At 36.8% G+C, this 22,963-nt stretch overlaps 1 protein-coding gene across 1 annotated transcript in view; it reads right to left on the reverse strand.

The window, feature by feature from the left end:
• VWA8 (von Willebrand factor A domain containing 8) overlaps positions 1 to 22,963 on the reverse strand; it is a 185,953-nt gene that overhangs the window by 38,094 nt on the left and 124,896 nt on the right. The window contains exons 30-37 of the mRNA XM_055803173.1: positions 21,279 to 21,395; positions 20,735 to 20,799; positions 20,510 to 20,635; positions 19,757 to 19,866; positions 17,610 to 17,764; positions 15,689 to 15,890; positions 9,852 to 9,933; positions 7,717 to 7,921 (exon numbers count right to left, since the gene is read on the reverse strand). Of these exons, the coding sequence (XP_055659148.1) occupies positions 7,717 to 7,921; positions 9,852 to 9,933; positions 15,689 to 15,890; positions 17,610 to 17,764; positions 19,757 to 19,866; positions 20,510 to 20,635; positions 20,735 to 20,799; positions 21,279 to 21,395 (1,062 nt within the window). The remainder of the gene's footprint in view (positions 1 to 7,716; positions 7,922 to 9,851; positions 9,934 to 15,688; positions 15,891 to 17,609; positions 17,765 to 19,756; positions 19,867 to 20,509; positions 20,636 to 20,734; positions 20,800 to 21,278; positions 21,396 to 22,963) is intronic.

A 22,963-nucleotide genomic window follows, 5' to 3' on the forward strand; every position in this document is an offset into this window, starting at 1 on the left:
ATATATATTTTTCACGGGGTATATATTTTTCATATATATTTTCATATATATTTTGCATATATATTTAGCACCGACAGTATTTAAGAGGAGCAAAATCACTGTTATTGGCTCACTGATGCCCTCATGTGGGCAGAAAAACCACCTGGGCTAAAGGAGAAAATACAGACCATGGGGAGGTGGTGGGAAGCCGCTCTTTCTAAAGATCACGCTTTCATCTCGACTCAAGAACTGCATCTTTGCCCAGCTCAGCCTTAACATCAGGAAAAGGCTGAACTTTGGTTAGAATGTTAGGAAAAAAATATTCAATGTTGTCAGTATAAAGTAGATCCCAGGCAGCAAATAAACAAGCTGGGATCACTGAAACTTCTGAATCCATTATTCTTCAGATAAACATCCAGCCTAATCCATTAATTTTGTCAGATGACTTGCATTACCCTAAACTTTCAAGTACAAAATGCAGATTCAGAAAATCAAAAGAAAAAAAGAATGTACTCAATAAACCCAAAAATATTAATGAACTTCAAGGGTGAATAATTCATGTAGAGTTCTGCATGATTAGTTGAGTGGAATACAAACGGAATAAATGAGACTGTTCAAGGAAGGGAGTAAGATGATCATCACCCAAAGACAGCAGAGAATCAAACAACTACAGATTTTCTGGTCTCAGCCTAAATAATAGAAAGAGGCATAAAGCAAACCCCCTTCTACTTCCAAGAATCCATTTCCTTAAATCTGTAAGTGCTGCCTGGCACATTGAGATGGAATTCAGATCTGGACTGCAGAGAGCTAAAGGTAGGGATCTCCCAGGTAAGTCAGGTGCCTGAGGTGTCACTACGGGCAGTGTGCCATACAGTGTCAACATACACCACCTCGGGTGCCAAAGCCAGACACGGGGCAGGACGTGTGCCAACAGGTCTGTTAACTGCCTGACTACAGACAAGGACCTGACAAAAGGAGGGAAAAGTACTGTTGCATTTCTCATGGGTAAGTGTATGTGTAACACAGGGATCCTGAGATTTGTTCCTAAATTGCTCTAAAATCTCTTCCTCTAAATCCACCCCCAATTCCTGTTCATTATGAAATACAGTGACTAAGGGACTGCGCATCTGCAAAGTTATGACCATCTCCTGACATAATTCTAATTCAAGAGAGTCAACGTCCATCTGGGCAAAACACTGAACACTTGTGTGTGTGTATCAACATGTGCATGCATGTGTGCACATACATAAATATATATGTGTGTGAATAAATATATATACATACACACACAACCTCGTATGTACACCACCTCCCCCCCAACTAATCTAACATGACTGTGCTTCTTCTAGCTTCAACAATAAATCTGACATTTTTGGTGTTTACTTGCAGTCTAGGTAGGATTTTAAATAGATGTCTAATGATGGACCTAGCATCCCATAATAGCTACTTAGCGTTTGCCTTTGTCTTCATCAGATCTAAAGGTTAACTGATAGATCGCATGAGAAAGTCTGAATGTACAGAACTACTACAGAGTGCTCCTGAACTCATCAAAATGCTATTTTTAGCAAAAAGCCCTTGCATCATGGATGATTTGAGCAGTTAAGACACACAAACCCTCACACCCTTAATTGTTTTAGCTATTGGTGATAACACATATGATTTGCTTTTTTACATTACTGACATGAACCATACGTTCATGTCTTCTAGCTGTTCTCAGGACATAGAATAATTCATGTGTTCTGTTAGCATTTCTGAGTGCTGCTATAAGACCACGAAGACAGTCATTTAAATCTGAGAAAAATATGTATTTATTGTATTTCTTGAGTTTTGCTGAATGTATCTATACTTAGCTAAGCCTGTTTCAACTTTAAGCTATCTAGAATGGACATTATTTTTCTTAGGTGGCTGCACTGCATTTATATGCAATTTTTTGCTCAATCAAAGGTATGCTTATACCCATCACAGCAGCCAAGGACATACAAGCTACTCAGCTTGGCAACACAGGTAGAAAGCATGTTTATATATCCTTATGGGTATATACTGTGTTTATCCCACCTCTGACACTGCAGTGTAGACGTGCAGTGTGAACTTAAACAAGTGACCTGCCTTCCTTATGTCTCAGTTCCCTCCTTTGGAAAGCAATGATAAAGCTTACTGGCTCCCGATGTTGCAATAATTACATACTTAAATGTTTAAGGGTGTGTAAATGGAAACAGTTATGGATGGATGGAGTAATTTTTTTTTCACTGCTCCATTTAGCTAGTGACCATGATTCATGCCTGATGGAAACACTGTATCAGTAAAATGTTAACTAGTCACAGCAGACACCAAAATAACATGCTTCTTGCGCTACTGAGAAACGAATCACAATTTAAGATAAAAGCATTCATTTTTGGCAGAAAACTATTGTCTCTGCCAGTTTTCCAGGGCAGAAGATCTTGAATGAAATCTCCCAAACCCTTAATGTAAAGCCTTCCCTATTCTTACATATGTTTCATCCATTTCTCATTTCAGTGCCAAGGCCCAAAACATATCCAAAATATATCCAAGTCATGCTGAGTTGTCCGCCTCTAGGACATCTTCTAACAGAAAGAATTTGGCCCAGTACTGCATGAATTTGTACACACTACTGCAAACTGTCTCTACTGCATTTGTTGTTCAAATCACTGGTGCAAAGCAAGCATATTTTTTTTTTCCTCATTCACGTCTTTTTCTAGATTCACTCCACCATCTCAGTTTTGTGATGCTGTGAACTCTAATGTGACTTAACTGCTCAGTTGTCTTTCTGCTGGAAAATAGACAGATCAGGATAAGCCAAAAAAGCAAAGTGGGGGAAAAAAAGGGAGAGAACAATTCCAGGCTGCTTCTTGTCTGTAAGGGCTTGCTTTCATATTAAGGAATTGTCCAAATAACAGTCTGCCCCCAAGAGGTGGACTATTACTGATAAACTATATAAATGGTCTTCAGTGATACGGGATACTGAAATGTTTTGAGCTGTTGACCCAGTGGGTAGAAAACTGCCCTGAGCAGGTGTCAGTGTCTCTCTCACACACTTCTTTGGAGTGACCCACCTTCAAAGTAGTACATGATTTTTCAAGCTGAGTGTTGCCCATCCATCTTGGGACTAAAGAGGTAGGATGATGGAGGTGTTTTATCATTCAGGTTCTATACAGCACACACACTCATAGGTGCACACACTCATAGGTGAGTATAGGTGTAATTTTACCACCTGAAGCAGAAGAAAATTCTGGTAGTTGACCTATCAATGCCAAGTACTTTACCTATTTTTAAACAGCTGGTATTAGCAAGGCTGGTGCCCACTCAATTTGCATTTGCTCTATCTTTCCTCTGTTTAGTCCTACAGTATATGATCTTGATATTATACTGGCTGAATCTGGATCATTTAAGAAACCCACCTGAACTCTAACAGCAGATATAACCTGAGCCAAAATTTTCAGATTTTTACATTTCTGCAGAAAACACACCTATGAACACCTATGTTGAGTGGGCCTCTGTTGTCAGCCAAAGAGATGTAAGCAATAACCAACCCTGAAGAAGCAGTGTACTGCAGAACACAGTAGAGATTGTGATCCTGCTTTAGGATTACATCAGAAAGATGGAAAAATGGAAAGACATTTTTTTCTTTTTTTCCTCTGCTTAACTTTTCACTTAGATGAAACTGTGATTTCATTTCCAGCTATGTACCTGCATGTTTATGAGGAAGGCTTGCTATACTGAAAATGAGAGAGAACAGTCCATAGGAAATCAAGAGTTGCAACTGCTTCACTTTATGCCGTTAGGCCTTTACACATAGCCACAAACTCAGAGCACTGCAATTTCAAAAACTCATCTCATGCATGTAAGAGGACATCCATCTACTGCAGGTTCCAAACATACATCAAACAACATAGACAGAAAAAATACCTGCCAAAACAACCTTATACATGTCACATTCCAAAAACGTTTGGGTTTTTTTATCAGTCAGATCACTTCTTTGGACAATCTAAGCACTGAAATAATAAGAGACTACCCTCAGCTTTAGGATGTCATTTTGCATGGTGATACTGTCTAGATCAAGAGTACGCAAAGCTTACCAAAAATTTTGTGATTAATTTTCAAGGTTTATATACATATATTATCATTAATTACAAGCCAATGCTTTTGTAATCTTTGATCAAGTACGTTTTCATGCACTCAACAGGTTTGGGTATGTCCTGGGACTTCTGAAAACAATGACATTCTGAGTATAATCTTTACATAGTATAAAACATTTTGGGCAACAGTCTGTAGCAAGAGAACATTAAGTGGAATGAACACAGAAATAAATGGTTTTGCTGATAATCACAGATAAATGTTTTACCATCTATTGAAATACCTCTAAATGATGTACCTGTTAATTACTTTTATGTAAGCACTGCACATTATCTAAGTGAGACATACCAGTAAGCAACATTTACTGAAAAACAACCACCCAACCATAACACAATGTAATCAGTGTTTTTTCTATTTCTATCAATAACCCTTTGATGGGAAAAGCAACACAATCTTACTAATGTCTGCCTATTGCCATGAAACTTTTAGGGCAAGATTTTAAAAATCAATTGTCTTTCAAATTCTTTTCAGGTATTTGATAATGAAGTGACCTTGTTCTCAGGAACATGAAACAGTGAAAAATCTCTACAATTTCTGGATTGGAACTAGAGTTCATAGCTTTAAAAAAATCCAGTATTTTGTTTAGATTTTGTACTTTAGGCACTCCAATTTAATAATTTCAGAATACTGTAGGCATATTTTGAGTTTAAAACTTCAATAAGTGAAGAAAATTTCTGACCTGCCTATATAAATGGAAACTTACATAAACATAAACCATATTTCCAGAAACTACTTTTGTAGCCTCAAGACTTCAGTAGTTTGAACTCTGCTGAGTATATCAACAACTCAAAACAAGTGTTGACTATTTTGAAAACATTCTATCAAGGAAGGCTAATTATTGATTATAAGTGGAACAGCTGTTTGTTTTCTTCTGTGTCATTGCTTATGTACACCCAGCTGGTTTCTGAGATATAATGTGTGTGTGAAAGCCAAACTGCAGCCCTAGAAAGAAGGTAGTACCAACATTTCCAACAGAAGCCTTGTTGAAGATTTGTTTCCAGTTCTTTGAATCTATATTTATATTGAAAACCTTTTAATTCTTCTTTCTCTCAAAAATCATGAAGCTGCAGAGAGATTCTGTGTGCTTTTGCAGAACAGTGGTTCCCAGCCACCTAGATAGGTCTTGTGTTAGTCTAAGAACATCACGATGAAGGGCTAATAAGCTTTGCTAAGCCTGTAGTAGCTTAGTGGGATGCACCAATGGCAGGTTTTAGGGAAGGGGAAACTGGGGGTGGGTGAGGAATGAATTCTAGTGGTATGTGGAACACTGACAGTTTTCTTAAGTGAGCTTCTGCTACAAGATGACTTGGAATGATGGGTTTAGTCAAGGAATTAGAGATGCCTCATGAGACTCCAAGATGCTTAACATGAGCATGAAACATATAAAAGGAGGTGATTTTCATACACTTGAATAAACAGATCAACATGTGGCTGCAAAATATCTCCAATTCTGTAAAAACAGGTATTAGGAAACATTTAGCTGTAGCTTTCTTAGCAAAATAGTCTCTAGAACAGAAAACACTGGAGTTCTTGCTATGCTTACCTTACACAGGGAATCTACATGAGTATTTTTCAAGCTAACAGGTTCCTTTCATCTCCAGAAATGAATTCCAATAAAGTACTGCTTTTATGTTTAGGTCCACTGAAAAATTGAGTTAAGTAGGAAAGATGAAGGCCTTCATCTCCAAATAGCAAAGTGTAGTCTACACAGCAACTACGCATCTATTATCTTATTGGAGATGTATATAAAATAAAATAAAATACTTAATTTATTGCTCTGTAATGCCTTTGTAAACAAAGTTTCTTAGGTCTCATTATCCTTCCATTTAAAGCAAAGCATGCAGTTTAGAGAAACAGAAGTTAGCAACAATCACGCATCAGAAGATCACATAGGAAGCTTTGTTTGAGGCCTTTAGCTCAAATCAAACAGTATGGCATTTTGAGTTCTGACAAACCACTGACTTGAGCTAAATACCCTGTGTTGAAAGAGGAAAAAAGACAGATATTCTAAGAAGACTTTACCCTGGAATGTGCTTACTAATCAGAAAGGCAGGCTGTCAGGAGAGAGAAATTCTACAACAGATCTTGAAAACTGCTTTGTGACTGTGGGAAAACTTCTTACCCTTTTTTAAAAATGGTTACTTGACATTGCTGCTTAAATGACTTTAAAATTTTCTAATGATGTTTACTTTCCAAGCCAGTATTCTCTAATATTTAGTTGATTATGACTGACAGTGCAGTAATTCTGTTGAATAAAAGTACAAGTTATCAATTAAAAAAAAAAAAAAAAAAGAAGGAAACCCGACTATTAAAACAAGTAAAGCTCTAACTTTCCCCCCGGCTCTTTTCATTTATAGTAGTCAACTTGCTCAGTAAATGAAACTGAGCTGGTGTAAACTGACTATAGCTGACCATAAGATGGTGCTAGTGGTACTGCAGTCGTAATAAAAATGGCACTGGTAAAGCTACAAGCATCCACACAAATGTGCTACTGGGTAACAGCTTAATTTTCTCATGACTTCTATGAAAGGCATTTGCTGAGGTCCAGTAAAAAGAACACATCAGTTCTTGTACAAGTTTCTGTAACTGCAGAACATCTTGTAAAAAGGGAGCTCTGAATGGGAAAAGAAATTGTAAAGAGTAGCTATGTTTTTGGCCTAATAAATCTCATTCACACTTGAGACAGCTGGACACCTTGCAAACAAAACCACAGAGAGATCTAATTTAACAAAGACTTGTTCTGTTTTCCCATTCTAATGTACTGTGAAAGTGGTTACAGAAATTCATGAAACAGAAATAATTTCAATGATGGACAGAGACAGGATCCTCCTAGTCAAAGTGAAGAAGTCCTCCTAAAGCACACTCCAGTTCTTCCAAGTAAAGTGATACCTTCTCCCAATCACTAACAGAAATGAAAAGATGCAATTGCACAGTCCTGAATTTTCCCTCTGTGTTGCAATGGTGATCACACATACTAGCCAGTACATTACACTTGTATATGCATACATACATGCACACAGAGCATAGATGTATATGCTGTATATTTTCAGTACCTTCCTAAACATCCCAAACGAACATGGCTGTATGGAGAACCTCTTCACTCTGCTCAGCTGGGAGAATTTTCAAAATTACCTAAAGGCACTACTGTGAATTCAAGGCATCTTCCACCTAGATTTCAAGTTGCTTTTCTGAAGTGCAAGTACAATAATTTTTTCCAAGTATTTAAACTTGGAAAAGTCCATGCTTTCCTTAAAAATTCCTTTCATTATTCTACATTTTGAAAGTTGCAGTTAAAAAACAGTAGGAGATAAAGAATTGATTTGCATTAAAATGTACTGGAATTTGGCAAAAATGCAAAGACAAAGAGACTGTCAGTAACCATAATTACAGTGGTCACAAATAAGCTTTTTAATTGGCTATTGTGCCTTTTTTTTTCCAGTGAAGACATCTATTCAATTCTTGCAGGCATATTTCTACTCCACAGTGTTTTCCAACACAGCTCTCCCTTGACCCCTCTCCCAGCTGAAAACTCATTTGCAACTCATTTTATTAAATGTTCTCCACTTCGGCTCTGTGAACTCCTACCTGCACTGGACGACCATCTTCTTGGCCAATCATGTTCCTCCAGTCCTGCAGTGACCGCTGAAGGCTGTCCAGCCCTGTCTCCCACAGCCTCACACCACCTCCCATGTCCACAGTAACCAAACCTACTTTGCCCAGTGGTGCCAACAGGGCATCAGCATCCGAGATCTTGGAAAGCCAAGATGTATATGGAGAGAGAGATTGTGATCTGAAAAACAAAAATTAATGTGATTTGTATTGAAGCTGCAATCAAAAAGAGGCTGAGTAATCATGTAGTTAAGGCAACAAATGAAATAACATCCTCATTCCATGAGAGACTATAACTAAGCCTTGCAGACCCACTATTTAATCTGAAACGTTCCACCTACTGAAACTGGGTATGACCAAAAGATACTTGTCAGTATAAAAAGCAGTGTAAAACACCAGGCTGAAAGGGAATGTGTTGCCTAACCACCGCTATATCTCATCTATCTGAAAGTAGTCAGTCTTTACAAAAAACTATAAAGAATATAAAAAATTTACAAATGCGTTACAGAAAGATATAAAACTACAAAAGAAGTAGGAGAGAACATGACCTGGGCACTGAGGAAAATACCTTCCATCAACTTGAAGTAACACTTTTCTCTAGTACTTTAATTTAAAAAATGAAGATTTAAACACATATTTAAAGATGGCACAGCTTTATGCACAGGGAATCTTAGCACTGTTTTAAACAGTCAACTTGCAGACAAAAATTTACTGCTGAAACAGAGGGCCTAATAACTACATAATAGGAAAGGAAATGTAGATAAAGTAGGAAAGATTCTTTGCATTTTTTTAGTATTGTTAATTACATGCATAATGACTTGCTACTTGCACTAACGCTACTATTAATAAACTTCTATGCCTTTACCTATGACTGAAATTGCCACATACTAATTCAACTGAAGAAGAGTTATCTTAGCATTTGACCAGGCTAAATATGCCAGAAGGAGGAAAGTTTGTTAGCTTTTAGCATAGAACTATTCAGATGTGTGAAAAGTCACTTTATTTATCAGTTCTTAGTGAAGTATGTTTTAAAATCTGGGCTTCTGCTCAGATTTGCCATAAATAGCTTAAATGCTCATACTAGGTTAAGGGTCATGATGTTGACGTTTGGCTTTGTAATTTTTGTAAAAATCCTAGTCTAAAATAAAGTGTGATTCCCTACTATTTCTGTGTTAATGCTGCACATTTTTGAACAGTTGTGTAAGATGTAGGCCAATGGATCAATTATAAAATGGTGAACAGTCCAAAACTAATTATCAATTAAAAAATTTCAGATTATTAATGAATTAATTTGAGGATCAATTAATATTATCAAACCCAACATCAAATGAATAGAATTTTTGAAAAAACGTATAAAATTCCTGATGTGTGGGTTTCATACATGTGCTACTTAAACATGCAAAGTTGAGAGACTGCAATTTAAAACAAACCCCTTTATTATTATTGCAGTGGAAAATGACAATTTGTAACCAAAATATATTTGTATCATAAACCATTTGCAAATATGCTCTGCAACGGTGATAGACAGATGTTAAGATGTAAAACAGAAGCCACACAGTGTGGCTATTTTGATGTATCATACAAGATACTTGCGTATCATGAAAGATACCTGTAAGGGAATGCATATTTTCTAAAGGGAGAACCAGAACATAGAGAAGCTTAAGTTACTTTCAAGGTGAACTTTATACTGGACCAGAACTTGATTCCTGGTTTCCTAACACCTAGCACTGGATCATTCTGCCTGTCTTTGTTAGACCCCAATGATAGAGAAAAAGGAAAATAAAGACAGCAAAACAAAATGAAACAGGGCAGAGGATAAAGTGGGTGAAGAGGGGGAAACAGCAAAGGGAATGAAAATCAGAAGATAAAGCTACCATTCATATTTATCAATTAATTGCTACATTTTCATTGGTATTGCCTAGTAAACACATAAAAAATACTGACAAAAATATGCTGCAGGTGTTACAGAATTTTACACACTAGGTATGAAATATTCTTACTTTCCACATTGAAGAAATATTTGCTTATCCTGAAGTAATAATACACACTTAATTCTCTTTGCTCTTCCTGTAAGACAGAGGCTAGCTGCTCTAATCAATAAAATCAGTTACCTAGGAATAGCGATGTATTTGATTTTCTTCGAGTTAAGATCTGTTACTTCCAAGTATCCAGCAGCTTGTGGAGGAGTGACATCTGAAAATAAACAAACATGTTATTTTCCTGCTGCATGATTAACTGGTTATTGCATTTGCATTTAGCAGATTAAATTTAAATATTTCATTATACAGTACCTGTCAGAAAATGATAAGCTTTCACATTCAACACAGGAGTATAACTTGCAAATACGGAATTGTTTTACTATTGTGACAGGGAGCAATCAGACAGGCAAAATTATAAAAGAACAATGTATTTGTAAAGCAAATGTCAAAATTACACACAAACATAGCCCTACTCACAAAAGCAGTAACCAGGCATTACTGCAATCCCTAACTCACTGCTTTTATCTGTTACTGAAGATAATATCAGCTGTATATCTGGCTTTAAAAGCATACTGAGGAACATTTCAAAACATTGTGCTGATGATTCCCACTTGAAAATTTCTCAGTAATATTAACCTAAATGTTGTTGCCTTAAATTGAACCACTTTTTGCAGGTAGATCTCAGCATGCAAAGACTTTAGAACTGAATTTTAAATAGCCCTAGACTATCAGACATTTAATAGTCTGTTTACAGACAGTTTAATGAATACAGCTAATACTATGGTCCCTCCCACAGAAATAAATCTCTGTGTGTGTGCCCACATTGGCTTTTGCCAACATGAGTACAGTCTGCCTGGGCTCAGAAGTGGCTTCCAGGAAGGAGCTGGCTTTCATCTGCCTGAAATCAATTGAGGAATTTAAGTTTTTCAGAAAAGAAACCAGAAGACTGAATTACACTGCACAGTATGGGTACAAAATATTATTGTCAGAAGATGAAAGCAAGTCTAGATTTCCTTCTGAAACAATGTATCTTTCACCTCCTTGAAATGAAGGAGAACCTGATGTTACCTGCAGAAGTGTTGATGCTTCCATACAGCACACACAGAAAACACCACTAAGGTCAGCAGTATAAAAGGATCTAATATTCAAATGAGTATAAAGAATAACCCACAACAGCACTTTATGCATATCTACTGTATTTATGTATCTATAGTCTGTACATCTACATCATCTGTTGACTTTACTCATCTTCATAAAAATGGAAATATCAAACCCACTGGAAATCAGAAAAAAAGTCTGGAAAAATGCAGGTTTGTGGGCCACAGAGCAATTTTTGTTTTGCCTAGATTTTGTTACTGTTTTCAGATGTGCTCTCTCTCTCATGGTAGTAATGGAGAACAAGACACACATTAAAAATTCTCACGAAGATCTAGAACACAGAGCTGATACTGAACTGGAAGGAGTGAACTGTGAGATAAGAATTAAAAATTAACCAATTAGAGAGAGAGCACTAATCAACCAAACTAAATTCTAAAAAGACAAAGGATTGCAGAGTAGGAAGCTGAAGAAAAGGTAACCAAATGTTTATAAATGCAACACAGGAACAACCGGCCAGGCCCCTGAACTGCAGCCAAGAATCTTAATGATGAAACATGATTGTCAGACCTAAACAAGTGCAGTTTGTTCCTCTTTTGCCAAAGCCTGACGAAGAAGAATAGCTATGTGCAGCTCTAGACATGAAACTTTAAGGAAAATACAGACACATGAGACAGTCCTGAGGCTGACAAACAGGTTAGAACAGATGGGCTAGAAGGACAAATGTATGGAATTAACTTATTTGTCTAAAAATATACTTTTTTTTTGAAAAAAACACATCCCATAATAAAAAAAAAAATCTTTATAAAGAGAACAGTATTATCCTGACTGAGTGAAGGTGAAAAAGTATTTAGTTTTATTTACAGCAAAAAAACTGGATACTAGGAAAAGCTTTTCTTATACAAGGAGACTGAAGCATTGCAACAGGCCAATTGTTTGACAAACATCAGTTAAGAAGAGTCTAAACATGTGTCATCCTGTCCCTATATAAATAGCTGGACCAGATGATGTGTTGAGGTTATTCCTGTAACTGTGTTACACTACATGTTGTTCCAGTTACTGTCACACTAACAGAGATACACACTCAGTAACAGACTGTTATTTTATATTCCTATATAGAAAGCACTGAGAATCCAAGTAAATATTTGCTCTCAAGTAGCCCTCATTTCTATGGCTTTGATTTTTTTTTGATTCTGCTGTTATCTCTTGTCTAAGCTTATATTTTGTGGCCATACATCTATCTGGCAGTCTTTAGGGAAATTACTACTTGTTACAGTTTCTTTTCAAACACAACTATTATCCTAGTTTACAGGTCCAATAAAACATAAAGGAAATTATTTCTTTGCTTGTTGCTCCTGGAACAGTTTTGGTAATACATATTGAAGTACGCTAGAGTTTGGCTGAGTATGATGAATTATTAATAGAAATGGAAGGCTGTGTGCCAGAACTGACCAGTTGTCCATGAAGACAACAAAGAAAGCCTGACAGATAGGCAAACCAAAGCAAAAATATAAAACAATGTCTGGAAGGCACTGTAAGACATTAGTGCAACAACTTCAAGGGACTGCCACATACTCGATTTTATGTAAAACGATGCCTTTGCTTCACTGCACCATCTCCCAGGAAAGGATACAAAGACTTATGAATGAAGCCTTATACAACTCTTTTAGGTAACTACAGGTTTCCAGTGCAGAAACAACAGCACAGACAAATCACTAAACATCCAAATGCCCCCATAAATTACGCAGCACAATCACGAATAAGCAACAGTGAATCTCCAAGGGATAAGCAGCTACATAGTAGCAGTTAAATGTGCATAAAATTTTCTGTCAATTAGTGAGACTGAGAGGCAAAGTCCTGAAGAAACAATAGCCCAGCAGAGAAGGCTGTAATAGGGAAGCATTTAGTAACTTTCCATGAGTTTCTCCAGTTTTCCTTTGGATCCATGTTCAGCATTCACAACATCCTTTGGGAAGCAGTTTCACAGGTCAGTTCCCTTCTCTGTGAAGAACCACCTCTTGTTTGTTTTGATGAAGTTCCTAATAGCTTTATTAGCTGCCCCCAAACTCTGGTACCAAGTATAAAATTGCTGGGTTTTCCACGCCATACATGTTCTTGTAGAATTCCACCATATGCCCCTGTCCTCATCTTGTCTCCACACGCAGGAGACTAGCTGATGTAATCTTGCTCATCCTTGTTGCCCTTTTCTGAACTTCTCCCAGTTCAGCCTTCTCCCCGCTTGAGACAGAAGACCAAAATTACAGTGTTAAAGACACATGGATTTACATAACAGCACAAAGATGTTCCCTGGTCTTCCCTCTTTTTTTGACTGCTACTGAGCTTTGAACTGATACTTTAAAGAAACTATCTATCATAACAGCAAAGTCATGCTGCTGAGATGTACTGATCAGCCTCATCATTTTAGATGTAGAATTAGGACTCTTTCTTTCTTCCTTCATGTACATTATATTCATCCATACTGATTTTCATCTGCCATTTCTATTGCAGTCAGCGCTATAGTCCTGTAATCCTTCACGGTGAAACCTTTCTACTGTGAATAATAACCAGTATCATCAGCAAACACTGTCACCTCACTGTTCATTCATTTTTCCATTTTTTTTCATGACCATGCTGAGTAGCACAGGTCTCTGTAGAAATCCACTCCTAGCTCCTCCTCCACTAGAAAAACTGGCCATTAACTGAGAAATGGAAATGTCTGCAGTCTTGAAAAAAAGGCTACAGAATAGAAAACCTAGAGTCTTGCTCAGGTCCAATTTAATTGTATCGGTAAGGTCATATTAAATATGATTCAGCTAAGGACAAATCTGGTAATTCATAAATTAAAATGTCACTTAGAAAAGAAAAATGAAAATGTTCTTCAAGGCCTTAAATCTTTTAACTTAAATGGCTATAAAGCACTGAAGAAAGTATACCTCATAAAATTTGCTACAAATTTAATGCTATCAATCACTACTCATGAATATATTTCACCATAGTCGAGGGAAAAAAAAGTTAGTATCTTGTTCAGATATAACAACAGATACAAATTAAATTGCTCGGTCAGATAGAAGCCAATTCTCAGAGAGATAACTCGCTTAGGTCACTGGTATCCAGGATTCATGAGGAATGTTCCCTGGTTTTTAATTTTATTAATCTAGCATTATAAAGTGTTCTACACCACAGCAACCCAAAAGACTTTTAGAAACAACTGTCAAGATCTTAATTTTAGGTATCATTTGGAAGCACTGTATCCTTCCTTCACTCCTAAATTTGTAAACTAATTTTAATGAAAGCTCAGAAGATCTACCTTCTGAATTTTTTACCATCCACTTCAGAGTCGGGTTTTATTTTTACTGTGAAGGCCTAAAAGATGACCCAATCTGACCCTTCAGCAGTTTATAAAGTATGAGAAGATTACAGCCTGAAGTGGTATAATTAGTTCTGAAGATCATCATGCTAACTCTGTTTTATTAAGTTTAACCTTTTTAAAAACTAACCTTTTCTTTATAAATGTAGGTAACTTCAGTTTTCTACCCTGTTTATATCTTTGATTTGCTTTTTTAGTTAAGTAAATGTTTTATCCTTTTAGTAATAAATAAAAGGGTTTCTCTACACAAAGAAGTTAATCTGTGTTAAATGAGGGCAGACAGATTAGATCATTTATTTTGTAAAAGTCAATTAATTTGGAATACAGCATTTATTTTGGGATGGAGAGTTCACATACAGAACAAATCAGGAATAGCTTCTTGTGCTGATGAATTAAAAAACCCAGCTATTTTCTCATATAGAAATATTTTGGGTGTTTTCTCTTTTTGATAGTGAACTTTCCTTGGAGATTTCTAGAGGTAATTAAATGCAAAACTCACAAATGTTGTATTTAGCACTAATTGGTATATTTTTAGTTATTGGCTGAAGAAGCTAAAGATACAAAGATAACAGAAAGCTTGGCATGGTGGCACAAAAAAGTCTGAAGGTCTGTAGTCTGTACCTGCTTTAGTAGTGTACAAGTGGAGGATGGTTTTGCTGTATGTGAACGTTGCTCAGGCAACATTCTCTTGGACAAGGGAAGAACTATAAAGCCTGGGTCTCTTCAGTTTGGAGAGAGGGCAGATGTGACTGAAGTTTACAAAGTCATGAAAGTGATGGTTAAGGTGAATGCAGAACTGTTATTCACTCAACCCTGCAATGCCAGAATGAAGGGCACTTGATAAATCTGGTAGAAGATCAGTTGATCACAGAGTAGTGAACTTGTGAACTTGCTGTGGAGACACATAAGTTCAAACAGGAACCAGAAAAACTTGTGGACAAAAGGTCCGTAAAAGGGGTTGGACAGCCTAAGGCAGGTTGACCCCCAAGGCAGGTATGTCCCTTGCAACATCTCTAGCAAAAAACCTGCAAATATTGAGGAAGTATGACAGGGAAAAAGACAGAAGTGGCCAGGCTGACATTCATTCCCGAAATAAACTCTCCTGTTGGTTCTGCTAGAGACAGAATACTGAGCTAGACAGACAACAGGGTCTTCTTATCACTGTGTGTCTCTGTGGCACTGAGCAGGGGTTGGAAACACTGGTGAAAGCCAAACGCAGAACTGGAATGATCATATTCCTGTAGCTGGTTCCCAGTGCAGACTGAGGGAGATCCCATCTACGGGGATATTCAGGGTAAGCAGCCTACTAATTTGTCAGAAGTATAATTCAGCGTGTTAGTAAGATCCAAATTAATTTTAAAAATGAGTGCAAATATTCTCATTCCTCCTCAAATGCTTGCTTTGTGATTCTTTAAAAACATTTTGAAAAAAATCATAAGTGATTGCTGTTTACAAAACAAAAACAAGTGTGTAAAGTTGTTGCAGCACAAGCATATGAACCTCTTACCTTTTGGGTAAATGTCTTTCAAAGGCACATCTCCAGGTGCTAAAATTCTGACTATTTGATTAGAAGCCAATAAAGTTATACAATTGGTTTGTTTTGCAGCTCCTGTTTTCCTCTGGCCTCCATAATAAAATGGATCAGAAGGAGAAGCACGTTTGTGACTCAGAGAGGCGTTTCTTTTCCAGCTATACACTTCACTAGGAGACTACAAGAGAGAAGGAGTCTACTGAACAAAATGTTACTATTATTGAGCCAAAAAACAAACGTTTCTTGATAAGTTCCACTTCTTTTCTAATTTCAAATCAAATGTAGCTACTGTGGTTACTTCACATGTGACCACTCAACAAGGAAAAGACCTGGATTATTTTATGATTAAAACCTCCTAGAATAGTGAAAAAAACATAGACTACCTAAACAAGTTTTAGGAAATGAGACTCTCTGAAGATATGAAGTTGAATGAAAAATTTTTTTTCACGTTGAACCAGGAATAGAAAGCATTGAAATAACCTAATCTGGAATCAAGCTATGTAAGAAACTATTACCATAGTCTAAGTTTCCACTACTGTAGATAAATGCAAACAGGTATTTCAGTAACAAATTCAAAGCTAGGCATTAAGGTTGGGATTCGGCTCCAGGTTCAGAAACATAAATGTAGGTGTCCACATGTGAACCAGGTGCTCCATCTCCCGCTATAGCCAGTTGAGCCTAGAGAATAAGTCACCTGATCTTGAAGAAGGCCTTTAGGTTTGGTCAGCTGAGCATTGCTATTCTAAGAGCTTAGATACCTTGTTCATACTGAACACCTACACCATTTAACACTAAACGTTGAATCTGAAGTTTTGTCCCACCACCTCCACGTTCACCTTTAGCACTCCCTCTTTGACATTCAGGTGGACATTTAAAACCATATATAAGGAAAGACAGGGCCCAGTCTCAATCAGTGAGAGCAAAATGCTTCCTCACCAGCGTTACCAGTGTTGGTATTGAAGTGTGTAGCATCTTCAGTACTCACTCCCCTAGGCTACCTCGCTTTTCCAGCAATAAACTCACATCTATTATAAATAATATGAAGAGCTAGTATAATCAATCTGGTAGTATAAATCCAAATCAAAATAAACTCAAAAGCTAATTCCAAAGACAGGGAATGTCTTACTGACAAAAACGTGGTTTTGAATAATTTTGGATTTTGGAGTGTTTTCTTCAATCATTTGATTTTCCCAAAATTAATGCCTGTTAACAGTTAAATCTTCTAATTTGCCCCAATTTATTATGGGAACATGATACAGAATTTATTCCATAAACACCACCCTTTTTATGTATCACTAGGTAGTAAATATAAATAAATACAAAGAATTAAACACTGCTTTTATTTTCCCTGTGTTTACCTCCATTCCTTGCAACCGCCTTAATCATTACACTGTTAAGTTTCACTTTCTTTCTGGTCCTTTTCTAATTGTGTCACAGCAGTGAGCACAATTACATGCAGTATTTACACTTAACTACATTATTAAATAGTGAAGGGGCTGCATAGTTTTGTTGCCATGTTCTGTATCTGCTAGCTGCTGCTAGATGTTCACACTGAACGGTCCAAAATGATACTGGTGCCCTTTTTGTCAGTTATATTTAAGTAGATACTTATAAACCCACATGATTTAGAAAATATTCCTCCAACCAGCACTATTCAGAACTTATCTACAAAGAATTTTGCCTGTGCTAGACATTATATTGTCCAGTTTCTTATTACTTCAAACTCCACTGAAATCCCCCTAGATTAGACTGCCTTACCAAACAGTGTACACTACATGAATTTGTCATTTACTGTCATTCCCTTCTTTTACCATATCATTTAGTTAACAGGAACCTAACTGGTTACAGAATAAATGAGATCATATTACTTCATTGTGTAATAATGCTGAGTATTTACCAAGAGGTCTGGGAAACCAATAACAACAGTAGCATAATTATGTTCATCTGAGAAAATCCTGTTGGGGGAGCTGATCTTTTGTCCCACAGCTGCACTGAGGCTTTCTGAAGATAGCTGGTCACTTGAAACTGCATGCGGCACACACAGTTCTGATGCTAAACAGGGAAATTAAACAAAATGAAAGTCATTAAATCCAGATGTGCAATAGGAAACAATATTAACTGTGAAAGTGCTGAGCACTGATCACTGCTATTACTTTGAGCATAAAATTACTAAGATTTGCTTATAGTGCACTATAACCAGAAAAGAAGCCAGGAATGTTATTTTTGTGAAATTAAGTACTAAAAATCAGGAAATGTTAGCTCTGCAGTTGCTTATACCACTTAATTTTGCCCTCCACTGTGCAAATGAGGCAGGAAACCTATGGAATAGAACAGCATGTGATCTCATTGAAGATTGTTATAACGCAAATGCACAAAAAGGCAAAATGTGGGTTTGCACAGGTTAAGTGTCAATGTGACATTTCTTGGTAGCTGTCTCGCTGTCTTTGCAATTTAAATAATGTTGTTTGTACATTTTTGGTAAACAATGGTCTAATTTTCTTTTTCATTAAGCTAAGGAAAACTAAATGTTATTCTGTGCAACTGCAACAGCCCTTTACCTTGCCTCAAATTATCAACACAGTCAGAACCTGTTGTCTCTAGTTTTGCGGCGTACACTGGCAGCAGAAAACATTTTCTCCCTCAAAGGATAAATGGGCTACTGGTTTGGGTCAGCGGCAAACCCACAGTGGTCTACCTTTTCTTAGTTCTGCCATGGGTTCTGCCTCAAAGAATGAGAAAAGGCTGAAGAAGTTACATTTGGGGTTTGCTGGATGATTTGGAAAAAAAGTGGAGAGGGGATATGATAGATTTTTAGATTGGGAGAGAAAAGATAACAAAGGATAAAAATAGCACAAAAAGCATGCAGCAATAAACTGTCCACAAATACTTCGAGATTGGAAATTATAATAATGTTAGTACCCATCTGAGGAATGATACTCTATAATGGTTTCTAAATAAGGTAGTAAGAGGAAGGAAACTACTGTGCTCTGATGGAGCTTGATAAGTTGATAGAGTAAACTGTACAAGAGATGAAAAGGATCCTAGATATTTATATCAGTGGTTAGAGTTTTTGGTATCCAGTTTGTTGCTGTTTGTATAAAGTAAGCCATATTTGTTATCTGTCAATAACATTTGCTTGTATCATGTTTACACTATGTTAATCTCATTCTTCATATTTATGCTAGACACAAGGACCAGGATGAAACTTTTTCCCCCTTTAACACACATAAATTAGCTTCTCTGTTTTTTCCCTCTCTCTCCGAGACACACTGGAGATAGGCCAAAGCCTATAAACTGTTATGTGGGATGCACATGTACTTCCAGTGTTATTAAACCAGAAAGGCTAAAGATTTTGTGCACCGTGATCAAATGCTCAGGGTTGAAAATCTGAAGATAGGCAGATCTTACCAGACAGAATGATGTCCATTGGAGAGGTCTGCCGCCTTCTGTAGCTAAGACATGCCTCAATGCCTAGCACCATCTGGGAATTGTACTGAAAAAAATCTCCCTATCTTTTAACACAGGTGTGATGGCCTCAATGGCATCCTGCACACTATCTGCAGAACTTCAGAAACTCTGACTTCTGTTCTATTTTAACAGAACATGTCTTTGTATTTTTATAACTAGTGGGAAATGTCTTCTAGCTTAGCTGAGTGTGAACAACAGACCTGCAAAAGGATACAGATTGGACTCATCAATGTGTTTGGTCCCTTCTATTGCTATGCTCTAATCCCTGCCTAGTTGTCTTGTTTCCTTTTCCATTCTGTATGCTTGTATGTTTCCTGAAAGTTCAGGACTGAGGGTCTTAAATGCCACAATGAAACAAAGATGCTTTATTCAAACAACCTGAAATTTGAGCATGGAATTTGGCTTGCTTTGTGAAAAGTTATTATTAACCAGACATGATAAGGGGAGGACAAAAAGAGAATCAGAGAGAAGGTTACCCAGACCTTTAAAGTAAAAGAGCCTTGTTTGTGCATCTGCAAACACAGAAATGATTAAAACAAAAAACAAAAAAACACAAGCCAAGCTTGCATTCAATACCCGTTGTTAAGCCAAACCCCGTATCAGCTGGCTCTTCACTCAATGCATACAGCTGGCAAACCTCACTGTCTTCAGCTTCCATATGGGCACACTTGGTTAAAAGAAATTTCCTGTAAAGGATAAACATTTATAGTAATTCCTAATTAAGCTTGTAACTCTAAACAAAGATTTTTATCTTCTGAAATAGTGAAAACATTCTACATTTATATAAACAAGGTTATCAACACCTTTTGCTAAAACTAGATACGATTTACCAGACATCTGTGAGATAGGAAAGGGTAAGCCAGAAAGTGGCAGATATGTCTTCTGGTAACTATTTACACACTTCCACTTGCTGTGCATTCATAAAAATATGACAGCAAAGTAATATGTCTTTCACATGCCAATGAAAGTAAAGCAAGGAGGAATTAACTCTGGATGATATGGCTGTATTGCCAAAGCTAGGTCCACCAACATTCTAATTTCTAAAGATCAATACCACCTCAGTAAAAACAGTATTAACATGCTAGTCAAAGCTAGTCTAGATTTTCAGAGGCATTAACTTAGGCTGGCATACCCTTCTCATTTCCTACTCTGAAAGCCCACCTGTATTTCCACCAGCGCCAATCTGCACCTTAAACACCAACTGTTTAAGTTTAGCCAGTCTCACAAACCGAAAAAAACCCCCTACTCTGAGACCAGGAGCGAAACTCTTGAACATAAAGACGACATGAAAAAGAAATAATCCCATCAAAAAAACTAAGCTTAACTAACTGATTTGTTTCATTTTCCACCAAGAGCCACCGGTCTTCAGCCACCAGGAAAACAGATTTCAGATTGATCGGAAGCAAGATGGTATGAGTTTGACCCTCTAATACATCCAGTACAATAAGGCTGTTTCTGTAAAATTGGAAGCCAAGAAAAGAATAATCAGATAGGGATGTATACCAGGAGTTCTGTTACAAATCAATATAATACAAAGATATATTTTACTCTCACCCTGCTTCTTTGTAGAACACCAGCCAGTTTTTGTGTGAAAACTCTCTGCACATTTTGTAGTCGCTCTGTATAAAAATATGTCATAACAGCAATTAGTGTTTGTTAGACTCGTCCCAGTGAGTTTCCTGTCTCCCCTGAAAACGTACTACATTTTCCCTTTATTTAGAATAATCCATGATATTAATTACCTCTCAAAATGTTATCTAGCCTGCCTTGTCCCAAAGTCATATAATCGCATCACAATTGAGTTCATTATTTTGGACATAATCCCTTGTAACAAAATGTTCAGTTATTTCCAGTTCTAGCTCAATAAAGGGATATTTAAGGATATGTAACCTCAGACAATGCAACTTATTTATATTTTTTGTATCACTATTCCATAACAATGCTATTTTATGTGTACAGCATTTAAACATATACAAGAGTAAGCAAGTGCTTAGGCTGTAAAAACAGAAAGATAAACAATCCTGGGACAGTTCTTCCAATATTGAGCTTTGATTTAAAAAAACTACGTAGTATAATAGAGGCAGGTATTATTCCTCACCATCTCTTCTTTGCTGCTCCACCAAGATGTTCTCTTAGGAGACTCCTGAGCATTTGGTAAGAGCAAAAGTCGGCGAAGGGCACCATTGTTTGTATCCAGCAACAGCACAACATTGCTCTGTAAATGAAAAGCAGACCCATGTATATCTCAAGCCCATTTAAGAGAATACAACAAAACTATCTGAAGCACTTTTGCAACTCTAGCAACTTTGGATATCTTGAAAAGATGATCCAGATTTTGTTGGAGAACATAGGCTGAACCTTCTTGGTTCATTTCAGAGTTCATGGAGAAATTTAATTGCAGAGGTTAAGTACATGCAAAAAGGGCTGGAATGATATTCCAGTTTTCACTTCTGCAGAAACTTCAGGAATTAGGCTAGTATGACAAGTTCTAGTCAGCTTCAGGTGAGAGACATACCAGTTTTATTCTGTCAAGTCACTAAAATATTTAATTTCAGTTTTTATGTTTTCTTAGCATTCCTCTAAAGAATCCACCATTAAGTTACACCAACGGTGAAAAGCTGGTGAGAGAAGAAATGGCTTAGTACTGTTTTTCATACTTCTGACACCGTGGAGCCTATTAAATATCACAGTGCGTGACAATCCTTCTGTGACCTGCATGCTCAGACAGCTTACAGTGTAAGAGGTCGGGCAACTGTTGGAGGACAGCAGGATAACTGAAGAGGATGGAGATCAGAAGCAGACAGGATAGTGAAGAGAGTGGTGCAACCATCCTCCACACAAAACATGTGAAAATATGCTATGCTAAATTTTGAACTTCTTAGATTTCTCAGTCATGTTAACTCAATGCCCGAGGGTTCACGCACGCTATCAAATGATGGGGGCATTTTAATAATTTTTTTTTACAAGGTACTATAGCTGCTCCTAATGTGTTTAAGAATTCAAGAGAACAATCATCCAGGGCCAACCTTAACCGCCATCAAATGAAATTTAAAACATACAGAAGAACAAATTAATTAAGACTGGGGCTGAATTTTTTGTTTGCCATTCAAGGAGATGTTAGGTTCTGCAATGACTTACTAAAAGTAAACTGTCTACGTACAACATCTGCAATAACGCACGACAGACGTTAAGGGAGTAAAACATAAATTCCCACAAATTCTCCTGAATAAAACAAATACAAACAATTTGAGTCACAGCAGTTTTGTTCTTTTTGGGTATGCTTCATATTTTCACTAGAATTATTTGAGAGAATTAACTTTATTTAATAATGATAGTAATTTGAAGCTAAATATGGTAAAGCATTTAAAATATTACCATGTTATTTGGAGCATTTGGGAATTTCAGCTAGAGTTCAGTACTTCTAAAAAAAGAAGTTTGCTTATGTATTACAAACCAAAATTACAGAAATGTGGTTCAGGAAAAAAATACAGGGCATTTGCTTGGGATTTTGGTTTTCTGCCATATGATATTTACACAATTCTGCAACAGCACTGCTGTTCCAAAGCAATGGCATAGCCTTCCACGTGAGATAAAGAACACATACAAATCAATTACATTCTTCTACTTAGCGTTAAATTTATGAGAGCAGTTGGTAATATAAAAAGCCTCTCTACTCCACCCCTTTTGATGTTAATGGTTTCCTTCTGTGCTAAGTGACTGATGTATATTCTGTCTGTGTTTAAAAATAGATTTTTGCGTCACTCCCAAACACATCCAAGAGCA

Source organism: Falco peregrinus, chromosome 4 (genome assembly GCF_023634155.1).
Source record: "Falco peregrinus isolate bFalPer1 chromosome 4, bFalPer1.pri, whole genome shotgun sequence".
NCBI lineage: Eukaryota > Metazoa > Chordata > Aves > Falconiformes > Falconidae > Falco > Falco peregrinus.